General features: G+C 34.9%; 1 protein-coding gene across 1 annotated transcript in view; it reads left to right on the top strand.

The window, feature by feature from the left end:
- Nucleotides 1–14,576, top strand: part of LOC150091768 (ubiquitin-conjugating enzyme E2 Z-like) — a 64,348-nt gene that overhangs the window by 39,152 nt on the left and 10,620 nt on the right. Inside the window, exon 5 of the mRNA XM_090385629.1 lies at nucleotides 11,335–11,459. Coding sequence (XP_090241755.1) covers nucleotides 11,335–11,459 — 125 coding nt within the window. The remainder of the gene's footprint in view (nucleotides 1–11,334; nucleotides 11,460–14,576) is intronic.

Below are 14,576 nucleotides of genomic sequence, written 5' to 3'. Positions count from 1 at the left end.
GCCCAGAGAAGATTGTTGTCGGATATCGGAAATTGATTGATGAAAAGAGAAAGTCAACACTGTTCAAATATTTCCGCAACAGTCATTTCTTCATTGTGTATTTTATGTCAGAGGTTCCCAAACTTTCTCGGTTCACGGCGCCCTTAGTGTCTCAGTAATTTTTTCAAGGCGCACCCACCAAAAGAAATACCTAACAGTTCCGTTTAGTAGTTAGCCAAACAACTTAATAAGAAATTCTGAAACTGTGAACTACCTTGAGCTAGTGGTTCGCATGGTGTCCGTCAGATGTCAAGTATCGCTGTGTTTCCCTCAAATTTGAAATATTCCACGGCGCACAGTTTGGGAACTGCTGTTTTATGCAATAAACATTTAATTTCATAATTATTTTCATTATCTTTTACATTGTATACAGTTAAAAAGTTATTTAAAAGGTATTTTTAAAATTCTTTGTGGACATTCCGAAGGTCAAGGACCAATTATAATTTTTCCTATTGATTATTATATTCGATTAACGCATTTCCGTTTTGTGCGATGTACTTGCGGGACGAATTAATCGCGTTAATCGAGGCCAGCCTGTATTATGTTTCAGTGGAGGAACATCTCAGTCCAGCTTGTAGAACACCGATGCGCTGCAAGAACACAGTTTGAAAACAGCCAGACTGCAGTCGTAATTGAACAGGAAATTAAAACCAACAATACTTGCACTCTGCAATAGAGAAACACACCGGTACCATGGAGTTGCTGACTGACATATATTGTTTGTTGTTAAAAGTTTATTTAGGATATCTTCTTATACTTCTAGTCAAAATTTGGATGCCCAGAATTATTGTCATTAGTACCACCCATCTTGAATTAAATGTGTAAATTTACTAAGCAGTAATTTTATCTTAAAGAATAAACAAAAAAAACACATTCATATGTCCCCCCCCCCCCCGCTTATTTGTTTGCTTGCAGTTTTCCAAGTTATGTACACCCAAATAATTTGTAGCCATGTGATTTTGTTAAATAGTTAGATTGACAATCGATCACAGTGAGTTTGCAGTATGTACAACTCACTGCTGAAGAAGCTTCTGCAGGAGCTTCATAATCTCACCTGGGAATATTACTGATATTGCTGATGAATTACTGGTGAGGAGAGAAAGTACAAGAAAGAAATAAAGAAAATGTAATTTAAAAAAGTAGGCAACCAAAAAATCTGACTATCCTGCATGTATATCCACAATAGGGGAATGCCACCTATTGCAAAGTTCTTGGATAAATAATTCTGCTAAACTGAAAAACTGAATTGAACTCTATTTTATGTTCTGAAGTGTCATTCAAGAAAATTATTAAACTTTTTAAAAGATAAAAACTGTATATTTTCCTGAATTTTCATATACAACTTAGACTTTCTTTAAACAAAATGCACTCTTTTCTCATCTAATCTTGTAATTAATTCCTTTAAAGTAAACATAAATAAACTCAACACTTTCCATTTTAAATCACCAAGAATGGAACCTTGGAAAAATGTGTCTTTTTCTACCATTCATGAACAACAGAAGGTATTGAACAACATGAACAACTTCAAAAGGTATTCTGCTCTAACTTCAGCACGAATCCGTAACAAAACAAATTCCATTCCGTTTTTCCCCAAAGAAATATCTTCCACTCTATAGACAGTATAAGTAATTAAAAGCTTTTATGTTCTCACAAAGGTATTTATGAATGAAAGCAGCTTGAACAATGTGTGTCCTCTGTATCAGCGTTCTTTTATTTATCTGATAACACCTTTTATCTTTAAAGCAAAATAAAAGCATCTGTCTTCTCATATAGACTGGAGCTTCCTTTATCACCTTAAACAACAATACTTTTAAAACCATTTAGCATATGATATGCATATACTTGTAAATCAAATATTGAAACATTGCATATCAACGATAAGCTCACAACTTACACTATACTGGCTTACACTATTAAGAGCTATCCCCATTCTTTTTCTTTTCCATGTGAAAAGCCATCACTGCTATGATGTAACCACTCTCGTTAGTGTAGCAAGAGAACCAAATTACTCCATAGTTAAATGTGTGCACAAGAGAAATTTTTTTCAGTTTCCAATTTTAAAATGGTTGATTTACATATTTTTCAGGTAAATTTCCTTTCTTTGCAATTCATTTAATTAAGTTAGTTAACATTTAAGAAATTCAGTTCCATTGTACCATTAACATATACAAATAGCAAATAATTTGGTAATCATCCAAGTTTCTTGCAACGACTGACTAACTGGTTAAAATAAATGTATTAAAATAAAAATGATATATACATTATAAAAAACAGAAATGAAATAATTAAAAGCATTAAAACACAATAAGATAAAAGTGTTAAAATATGATATAATAAAAGTATTAAAATACATAGCTTTCAAAGTGAAGTGCCTCTTCATCAGCTAGTCTGTGAATGGTGTAACTTCAATATACAGTAAACCCACGCTATTCGCAGGGATTACGTTCCTGAGAAATGCCGCAAATACTGAGTTATGGCTCCCATAAGTAATAAAGGGGTTCCGTTCCGAAGTATGAAATATGTAAGAAAAACTAGTCTAAAAACATAGACAGTACATAGTGAAATGCAAGCATATGGCATCGAAATGAAAATAAGAAACAATTTAATATTAAATGTAATATTTATTAAAAATTTCAAACAAATCTTTCAAACCATTGCCTTTGCTAGCTAAATAACTTATCCCGCCAGTGCTATCACCAGTTTCGCTAGTGTTGATAAAGGAGTTTTGCCTTTTCACGAATGATGAGTGAACTTAACGGAATTTTATTTTGAGTTCGGTCTTCTATCCACAGATTTAAAGCCTTTCCATTTTTTCTAATTTAGCATCACGAGTTACAGAGCAAATTTTTGAAGCAATTAGCACGTTTTCACGGACACTATGGCGGATTTTTTCTTCCGATTTTTTGATTGATCGTACCGTTGACTCATTGATTTTATAATGTTTTGCCACTGAGGAGACATTTTCACCATTAGAAATTTTGTCTAATAACTCAATTTTATTCACTAATGTCATCACCTTCTTTGATATTTTCACATTTTCCTTGTTATTCGTAGCCATATTTTTATACGGGTTAGAAAGAACTTGTCCAAATAAAGTCATTTTCTTCTGTTAACACATTTGAAAAAGTCTGTTTTACACTGCAAAACGGTAGATTTATCACTTTTGTAAGCATCAATTTATAAATTGATAAATTTATTCAATTTATAAGCATATAAATTAAGAACAAACGACAAAACCTTCCATGACAAGCGCATAGCACATACTGAACAAGGATTAGTGAGAAACATCCACGCTCACGATTTTGTCACCCCTCTTCCCCCCACCCACTGAGCGCCGTTTTGACCGGGAAAGATAATTTTAGCCACGCCCATGTTTTTTTTATGGCGGAAAATGTTCACGGCGCTTTAAAATTCACATTTTTTTAGGTTTCATTTTGTATTAAATCAGCGACCGCGACTAGCGGAGTTTACTGTTTATTGATGGTTATAATAGCACAAGTCAGCTGGGCATGATCATGTATCATGAGTCTGGTGTCGGTAGAGCAGAATTACGTACACGTGATGATTGCCAGTGCTCATCACACTTCAATACAGTACATTCTATAATAGAGTGTAAGTGTACTTCCCTAGTGCGATTAATAGTACTATTATTGGTGGCTATGTGCAGTGCTTCAAGCCCTAGTCCTATATTTGGTAATAATGTGAAACTACCTGCCAGTAATCACGTGAATAGTCAATGATTTCAATATCTCGTTGGGATCAAGATTGTGCTGATCAATCCAATAATGCTCGGCAACTGCGGAGCATTCAAAATTAGCAGTTTGTAGAGCCACCTCATGCTCAGAAACCCGATCTTTCAATCTTCTACTAGACTCACCTACATAACACCCCCCACAAACCGGACACGTAATACGGCATACGGAACCACTCTGTAGGAAAGCAGGAACAGGTGTTTTCACCTTAGAAATAATAGATTGTAATTTCCTCCCTGGAAGTCGCACACATCGTATATGATGGAGAGGCAAAACCTTAACGACATTCCGATATGCCCAGATAATAGGGGATGTAGGCAGTAGAGATAAATTGATTGATGTGAGGCGGGTTAGATTTCGTAATAAATTTGTGAGCCTGAAGCTCACATCTATCTAGAACATGAGGTGGATAGCTGCAATTTGAAAGCTCCATCCTAATTTTAGAAATCTCCAATTGCCTGTCACCAGTCGAACTAGAGTGCATCCAAGCGCGGGAGAATAAAGTATGAGCAGTGCTACGTAAATTACCAGAGGCATGCACAGAGCCTTAATTTGTAAATTGGCCTTTGCACATTGGCTTCCTAAAAACGGAAGTTACTAAATGTGCATTCACTCGTTGGACTAACACATCCAAAAAAAGGAAGAGTATTATCAACCTCTAGTTCATTTGTAAACTGGATGACGGACGACAGGGAATTGAGGTATTGCAGCAGCCCAGATTCTGATCCCCGGGGTACAATTGCAAAAATATCATCAACATAACGACACCAGAGAGTGATAGGAATAGGTAAATTCAAGAAAATGTGACTCTAGTTCCTCTATGGTGATATTGGCCACGATAGGACTAACAGGGGCACCCATAGCTGTGCCCTGTATTTGGCGAAACAGTCATTGAACATGATCATGCGCCCTCTGTTAAACACAGATTGAGAGCGGTATAAATATCATCTGAGAGAGCAAGGTCCTATCCCCCAATGTGGCATCCGTGCTCAAAAGACGTCTTGTGCAGGCAATAGCCTGTTGTACACGAACAGAAGTGAATAGAGAAACCACATCAAAGGAGAGCATAACCCCACTCTCAGAAATACTAAAATCTTTAATAATACGCAGAAAATGCATACTACTGGAAACAGTGTAAACAGTTTTCCCAACAAGGGGTGCTAATAACTTGGCAACATGTTTAGAAATTTCATATGTAGGTGTATGACAACAAGAAACAATGGGCCGTAAAGGAATATCAGGTTGTAAAGGAATATCAGCACAATCTTGATCCCCAACGAGATATTGAAATCGTCCACTATTCACGTGATTACCAAATACAGGACTAGGGCTTGAAGCACTGCACATAGCCACCAATAATAGTACTATCAATCACACAAGGGGAGTACACTTACACCCTGTTATAGAATGTACTGTATTGCAGGGCGATGAGCGCTGGTGGTCATCACGTGTATGTAATTCTGCTCTACCGACACCAGACTCGTGATACATGATCAGGCCCAGCTGACTTGTACTATTGTAACCATCAATATATACTTAAGTACACCATTCACAGACTAGCTGATGAAGAGGCACTTCACTTCGAAAGCTACTATGTATTTTAACGCTTTTATCTTATTTTATTTTTGTTTAATCTTATGTATATATCATTTTTATTTTAATAAATTTATTTTAACCAGTTAGTCAGTCGTCGCAAGAAACTTGGATGATATAATGCAACCCGACGCACAAGGCCTGTTTTATAATTTGGTAATGTTAAATATTGGCTTACAGTAAATGATAAAAAGTTTAACAAATGCAGTCGATTCCGGTTATTTGGGACACGTCAGGACTAGTGCATTTTGGCCCGATTAAGCGGCCTCCCAATTATCCGAAGTTTCACGTAAAAAAATTTAAAAATACAATGGAACCCCCCCCCCCCCCCGCTTTACAGTTGGTTCACTGTACAATCAAATCACGTTACGATGTAGTCACCATAGTAAAGTACCATTCGCTATATGATGTGTAGTAAGCGCCGGTCATTGTGATCACGTTTGTGAATTGAATTTTAATTCTATTAAACAGCGATTCTAATTAGCGAAAATAGGAGGAATATTACCCACAGGCTATAAAAGTAAAGAAGCACAAATATACCCTTTATTACTTTACCAATTAAAAAATTAAATGATAGGTGATAATTGGAAGAATATACGTGATAATTGGAATAATTAATATGCACTGTAATATGTACATACTAACTAGTTGACATTTGCGGGGGGAGAGTTAAAATTTAAAACAGTAAGAAGATAAGCAATCAATAACAAAGAACACAGCACACACACAAATTTCAACTAACACGATAACTGCAAATGAGAACGGAGTAGAAGTGTAAACACATTTCACCATAATAACCCTCAATTCCAGCTTTTGGTATTATCGCAAAATTCAATAAGATCGAGTTTGCTATCCATTTATGATAGATTGCACTAACAGAAAAGCCCAATAAACAGGTGACTGCTAATTGTTTTATAGTTGTGGCCTCCAGAGATCCAACCGAACCACGTGGTACAGTTGGAGACAATCGTAGGGTAATCTCCAGTGCTGCTGTATCCAGCCCCGATTAAACAGCATGTTGTCCCAATTAAGCATGTCCTTCTACACATATGTATGTACAACCTACAGGCGAGCTCAGTCTAATATAGCTTCTCTGCCCTTCAGACATGAAGATTATTAAACACAACTAATTTTCTTTCTGTTCAACTGTTAGGTTCATAGTTTTTCCAGAGGCATTTGATTAAAGACTTAACTCAAGAAAATCAGCAGTCATCTTAAATATGATCTTCCTGTGTTCCTTTGATTATATTATTTATATTATATTAGATTATATAATTTGTAAAAGAATAAGAGAAGTTTACCTCAATGTGACACGTAGAACGCTTCCATATGATATTCTCCAGAAATTAAAACGAAAACAATTAAAAAATCGAAAATCTTATATTACAGCAATCCCTATTTAAGTTCCATGCTCGCCATATGGTCGAAAAGCATCGTCAGCTTCAGGAAGGAAAATCGTTTTGCAATTTTCAATTTTTTAATTTCTGGAGTGTTCTACATATCATATTGAGGTAAATTTCTCTTATTCTTTTACACCTATCAAATTCATTTTTAATCTCTTATTGACTATTTTAATCACTTCCTTTCTCTCCAGGTATAACCTCTAGATACACACTATGGGGGATTTTTTTTTAATACCTTGGTGCAAAATTACATTAGATTAACACTAAGATACTCGGCCCAAAGTTACCATATTTCTTTTCTAAAGTATTGCCTTCAAAACAACATCGTTCCAAAGTTTGCCAGGGTCAATTTAAATCATAAAATTTCGGGCATTAAGCAACTAGCACTTGCCACATCAAGTAATATAGTTAAGCTTCTAATAAACATAGTATTCTAATAAACAAAAATACCTTTCCCAAGTTAGGGAATTTCACGACAAATTAAATTATCTGCATCCTAACGATTGGTTTGTATTGAAGACCTCCATAGATTTGCAACGTAAAGCATAGGCCTCAGAAATAAAAAAAAAAAAAAAAAAAAAACAGGCACGTTAACAAATTGAATACATTATCCGGAGAGTCAAGACACGTTCATACTTGTTGTAACACACTGTCGCGAGCTTGAAACCAAATGCATACAAGTTGTATGACCACTCCCACTACATACGCACAACGGTCTACTGCAGAATACTTCAGCTAGTTCACGAATGCCCCCCTCGCCCAACATTCAACGAACCGACATATCAACAGGTTACAAATCTTTCCTTGTATACGCTATTGCAGGACCAGATTTCACTTTTATCCAAAGAATTAAATTACAGTTTACCATCTCGAAAATTACCTAAAAAAAAAAGTGCATAATTGATATTGAATTTGGATTTCGTAATGTTCCACAAAAAGATTTATTTATTCAGTAAGTTAACCAGGTGGAGAATAACATAAAATAAACACGACTTCCTAACTTGAATACACATGACAGTTCAGCATTACAGGAACTTTGGGAAAAAAAATACATTATTATTCAGAGCTGATAAAGGAGATACAGTGGTAATACTCAATAAACCTGATTATATTAATAAGTTAGAATCAGTTGTGTCAGATACCTCCACTTATCTTGAAGTAGACCCAGCACTATTACGACAGAATCTCAATTAGCAGTTGATTACCAATTTTGTATTGACAAAATTGGTAATCTCAATTACCAATTTTGTCAATCAATACAATAAAACATTAACCAAATATCAAAAAAACGACTACATAACTATGGCTCAGTTAAAGGAATAGAAGGCCAGAACATACAATATTCCTGAACTTTTCGGTCAGGTAAAATTACACAAGACCAGATTTTCTATTCGGCCTATTGTTTCCTACAGAAACTCGGCATTTTCATCCTTGGTCACACGTGTATATAGCATTATAAAACCCTTTAGACAGGCGATACAATTTGAGATTAAGAACTACGATACACTATTTAATAACCTTAAGGTCTGTAGACTTTGGCGGTAATGATAATTTATTCTCACTAGATGTTACCTTGTTATGTACGAATGTAAATGTTGAATAGACATTAGATATTCTTTGGGATATGTTAAATAATAAGTCTATACCGATTAATTATACGAAGCTTCCTATTAAGAAAAATTTTCACTTAATTAAACTCTTAGTTGAAGCCAACTAAATCACCTTTCGATACAAAGTATACAAACAAATTTTTGGTTTGCCAATGGAATTAAGCCTCAGCAGTCTAATATCGGAGATCTCTCAACGATTGAACGTATACATTTGATGCCTTTTCTACCCCTTATCACATACTATGGGATGTATTTAGACGATGTTCTAGTCATTACCAATAGTAGCACTATCCAAGACATTTTACATTTGTTTAATAATTTCTAGACTCAAATTTATATTGGAGAGGGAGAATACAGATACTAAATCATTAACTTTTCTAAATTTCACGCTTACTCAGGACGCCAATAAAATCCAATCTAACATCTATCGTAAACCTACAAACACCAGCGTGCTTCTGCATTATAACAGTTATCACCTGTTCACCCACAAAAGATCAATTATCTTTAATCAATTTCTCAATGCTTATAAATATTCAATGACAGAATCTGCTTTTAGCTCAGAAATACAAATATTAATAGTTACCCACTTGCTACAATAGACAGAATTAGGGTACAAGCTAAGGATAGAATACAGTAATACCCCGAAGTTACGCGATAGGTGGGTCCGACGAAAATCGCGTAAGTCAAATTCGCGTAAGTCGGGGTACAACTTTGCATATAAATACATATAAATTTTGCTTAATTGGGACCAAGGACTAACATAAACACTAGTTTAGAAGAAAAATATTAATAAAATTGCAGTTCTTTATACATATTAATACAAAATATGTATTAAAAAACAAATTACTTACGTTAAAAAGTTATTTCGATGTCGATGGCTTCATAAAATCTAACAAATTCGTCTGACGACACAGCGCGTTCTTTTTTTCACGCAGAATTTCTTCGTAGCAAGCTAATAATTTTTTTTATTCCTTGCTTTGTAGCTATAACGCGTTCTACGTTGGAGTCTATGTTTTCTAAAATTTTTAAGCCCTTTACAATTGAGCCCTTTTCAATTTTCAACCTGTCAAGTTTGCAATTGTCATGTGCTTTTCGCCGTTGCTTCATTTAGGCCTGTAGCACGTGCAATATCACATGGTCTTTCATTTTGCTCAAAGCGTTTCACAATTTCATATTTTTTCTCTCGACAGAGGCGGACTGGCCATAAGCCTTACCGGGGAAACCCCGGTGGGCCAGTGTGATTTTGGCCATAAACCATAGTATGAGGCCACTATAAATTTTCCCGGGTAAGAATTTTTGATCCAGTCCGCCTCTGTTTATCGATAATTGCTTTTCTTTTTCTCTCTGAATCTGCAGTGTCTTCACCAAGACGCTTCCTTTTCACACCTTTTAAGTATTTTACTCATTTTTAGGGAATAAAGCACAATTACAAAACGAGGAGGCACGCTTGATACGCATAAACAAAGCTGCGCGCATGTAGCAACTGAATAAACAACACCATAAAGGCAGAGATACACTATTAACACCTCACATTTCTAGGGGTTACTACCATAAAACAATAAAAATCCAGTTGTGTTTCTGCTAGTGAAATCTGTTATAAACTGGTAGTAAACTCGATCTAATTGCATTTGCGATTATACCGATAGTTGGAATTGTGTTGGTTTTTACGTTATTATGGTGAAATGTGTTTCCCCTTCACTGATATAAAAAACATAAAAGCAGCAAAGTTGAATTTTGTTCATCTTTCGCTCTCATTCTCCGCCGTCGCACCGTATATCGATAACATATGAAAAACGACCTTGAAGATAGTGGGCGGCAGCGTTGCCAAACGAAAAAATCAAGAACTGCGTAACTTCGAGTTCGCGTAAGTCGGGGTAGCGTAAGTCGGGGTATTACTGTACAAAAAAATACACCAATCAACAATAGTAATATCAAAAAATACTTTATTTCTGTCCCATATGTTGGAACGGTGGCACAAACAACTTAACAGATTCTTTAAAGATGCCGAATTTAAAATTACAGCCAGGCCAATACGGAAATTACACACTATACTGAACAATCGCTCAGTCCTTTCCTTGTTCGCAACATAAATAAATGACCTGGTATACAACATTTCTTGTGGTGATTGTGACTCGTCTTATCAGGGTTCTACGTGGTTTCCTCTGAATCTTTGTGTTAATCAACACATGGCCTCAGTTCCTGCTTCTTGTTCAGCAGCATCAGAAGTAGCTTTTCATGCCATTAATGAAAAACACTTTTTTATTTAATCAGGCCAAAAAGTATCCAACATAATTATACAATACTATTAATTGCAGAAACTGTCGAAATTAAATTACATGAGAATTCTGTTAATGTTTGCCGGCCATATCTAATCTTCGACTGGTCCTTTACGTGCATGCACGAGGAAAAATAATCCCTATTTAAGTTCCATGCTTGTCCCGATTCGGTAATTTTCATTCCTGTGGTCACGACATATGGTCAAAAAGCATTGTCAGCTTCAGGAAGGAAAATCGAATCGTTTTGCAATTTTTTTTGTTAAATTAATTTTTTACTTAATTTTTAATTATTGTTAATTATTTCTTTTTGTAATGTAAGATTTTCGATTTTTTAATTGTTTTCATTTTAATTTCTGGAGAGTTATATAGAAGTGTTCTACATATCATTTTGTGGTAAACTTCTTATTCTTTTACAAATATTGATATCAACATAGAACATATTGAGCATTATAGCTCTGGTTCATACTATTAGATTATGTAATATAATTTTATATTATATTATATTATAATATAATATAATATAATGTTGACCAGTGTCATACTGAAACTGTTTCTTAGTGTTTTATAAATTTGAAATATAATAATAATACAGATTTGGGAATTAATGTTATTTAGTTATTTTGATATTTTTAATTGTTACCAAACTTATATTTTATATCAGGAGAGAAGTCCAGGTGACAGTGCCAGTTACAACGAGATCATCAGGCATGAGACTATTCGAATTGCTGTGTGCGATATGTTAGAAGGTGCCTCATTAGACACGCTTGATTGTCCACAGGCCTTACGGTATGTAGAAAATTAGTTATCATTAGAAGTATTAAAATTAAACTTTTTTCTCTGCAAAAAGGGTTTAAATATAAGTGATCTGAATGAATAGTTTACTTTTTACATCAGTTTCAGAAGTCAAATGCATTCCCACCCCTCTCTCTCTCTCTCTCACAGAATGTATTTTCAGGTTTTATGCTGATATTCAGAGAGACTGCATCCTTAATTTATAATTTAAATTTCTTCTGTGAGGAAAGAATTTACATTGTAAATTATAGATTGTTCTTTTTTAATAGTTGAAGATAGCTTAAATGTTGTGTTAGGAAATTTTCTATGCCTATTTATCATTTTCAATGTTGGATTTTTTTGAGTGATGCAAGAATTAGTATATAAGAATAACTGCTATTTTACCCCTCTGTTTTTATTTTTCCTAGTATCTCCCAACTTCAAACCATAACTAACAATTAAATGAATGTAATAGTTTTTTTTTAATCTCATTAACACTACTAATAAAACCTATTGTTGTGATGAGTAGGTACAGAGAACACCGAACTTTTTCCAAACTTGGTGGAAGATTCAATAACTCCATCATGCAATATGATTGTTGTCTTTTGAAGTTATGATGGACATCATGGCGAGATCAAATCTTCCTTGCATTTTTGAGGGTACACCTCTAAAACAGTATTCTCAAGCTGGCTGCATATTGGTAACTCTCTAGGAGAGTTTCGGATCAACTAGTGTATAATCTTGCAGCCTTTACTCTGCTGATCCTTACTACTGAATACATTATGAATTGTCAACCTAATAGAACAAACTTATCTGCGAAAAGATCTGAATCTCACAAAAACTTCTTCGTTCATTTCACAAATATATGTGGTTCAGTTCCAATCTTCAGTGTGTCTATTTCCACTTGCAATCTGCCAAACCCCATCTACTTTTTCTGACAGAATCTCAATTAGCAGTTGATTCAACTACTAATCTCAGTTGCCCTAATTATTTGCTGTTTGAATCTTTTAATTTAAAAGGTGGTATTTGTGCACATGTCTGCTCTGATATTCCCTGTCAGACTTAGTAATTTGGAATCTCCTCTTTTCAATCTTCTTCTCTTGCTTAAAATCTCTGTACCACATTCTGTAAAATTCATCTGTTGCAACCCCACTAATCAGTTGAAACTTTTTTACTTTCTCCAGTCCAACTTTCCTAATAGTGAGGTAAATTTCCTTGGCGATTTTAATGTTCACAACTCCAGCTGGCTTCCATTTTCTAGTCACATGGACCCAGCTGGTTGAGATGCTGAGGCTTTGCAATTACTAACGACCTCACAGAGATTGTTCATTTACCCACCAGAATTACCCACCCTTGCATTTTTAAACTTGACTTCCTATTACAGTACATTCTCATTAATGTGATACTGGATTATTCAAAATGAAAAGTATTTGAAGTCACTACCAACAGTTTCATGTGCATTGTAGTATGGATTATTCAAGATATATATATATATATGTATATATACATACAATTAAATTCAGAGTCTGAATTGGGTTCCATGCTTTTCTACTTTGAAAAGGCTGCTGAAAACAACTAATGGTGAACATCATTAAAACATGATTGATTGAATCAGTTATACAATGAAATACAATGAATACAATTGAATACAATGAAAATTTGCTAGAGTACTGCATATGGTATTGTTATACAGTATATAACACCTTTACTTTAAATTTTACATTTCCATTTAGTTCCTTGATAATTGCATGCTGGAATGTAATTTTAACTTGCATTATGGGCACAAGTAATCCATTTTGTTTACACCACTGGGGGGGGGTAAGAACACAACAACAACGCTGATTGTTAGGAGAACAAATGACAATGAATGTGCTTCACAAAAAAAGGTACTTTTGTATTGGTGGATTTAAAAAAAAAATTAACTGTTCTTAAGGAATTCATAATGAGGTATGTGAAATCTTTTTTGTATATTGAAACAAGCACTATGTTGAAAGAGTTTGTGCACTTACTGTCTACTTACTATTAGGCATTTAGCCAAGAAATATCTTTTAGAAGCACTATGTTGTTTATTATGTATAATTGCACATATCTTAGGATATTATTTGCTGTTTAATATTTGTAATCTATGCAAAAAAAGGTGACATTTGTCTTAGCACTATTTGGTTAATTACTCAACTTCATAATTTAGTGTGGACTGCTCTTGAAAATTGCAGCTGCATGAGCTGTATAGAGCACTTGATTAACTGATGACCACTGTGGCATTAGTTTATAGCAGCTAAGAATGGAAAGAGTGCCTGGTGTCTCTCCCTTTCATGGACAAATTTCTGATGAATCACGCCCTGTATGTCGAAAAGTATGATGGGCATTGCTTGATTCTGGACTTCTTGTAAACAAAACTTTTTGGGCCTTGGTGATAATTTTGAAGTCCACTACGTGCTCTCACACTTTATTTTTGGGTCATACTGAAACATCCTATACCCATCTCCAGTTACAATACAGTTGAGGAAATTAGGATTGTCTCAACAAATCTGTCGAGACAATCCTTGTCTCGTATGATGACACTCTTCATATCTTCTGCTCATCCATGAGGCTATGCAGCACAAATTTTGCCTAGAGCTTCCTTTCCCTAAATCTTCATGCATCTCTTTATTCATATCCAACTCATCAGCCATCGTTACGAGGGTCAAATAGCAATCTCTTGCCACAATATCCTGAACTTTTGCAACTCTGTCCTCATTTTGAGAGGTTGCCAGCTGGCAACTTCTTGGGTCATCACTACCTTCCTTATGTCCATCTTTGAACTGCGTATACCATTCAAACATACTGGTGTGATTTAACATTTCATCACCATAAACCGTTTTTAACATTTTGTATGCTTCTGCAGATTTTCCCAGTTTAAACTTTTGGAAGAAGTTTGAACTACAACGTATCACTTCCATTTATTTTCAAATCATCAACATGACCGTAACAGCACCAGTCTGGGAACTTTGTCTCCACACCTCGCACATGTGTGGAGATTTAAGATTGAGGTCTAATACACTTTACAGTCACAGTAAACTGCTTAGTAATCCTAAGCGGGATTTGCAGTTAGGCTCACAAAGGTGCATGGGTAGGTTTAGGTCTAGTGCCAGA

This window comes from Mastigoproctus giganteus, chromosome 1 (genome assembly GCF_048544385.1).
Source record: "Mastigoproctus giganteus isolate SK-2022 chromosome 1, ASM4854438v1, whole genome shotgun sequence".
In the NCBI taxonomy this organism is placed as follows: domain Eukaryota; kingdom Metazoa; phylum Arthropoda; class Arachnida; order Uropygi; family Thelyphonidae; genus Mastigoproctus; species Mastigoproctus giganteus.
Note: the sequence above shows the minus strand (reverse complement) of the source record. Positions and strands in the feature narration are given on the sequence as shown.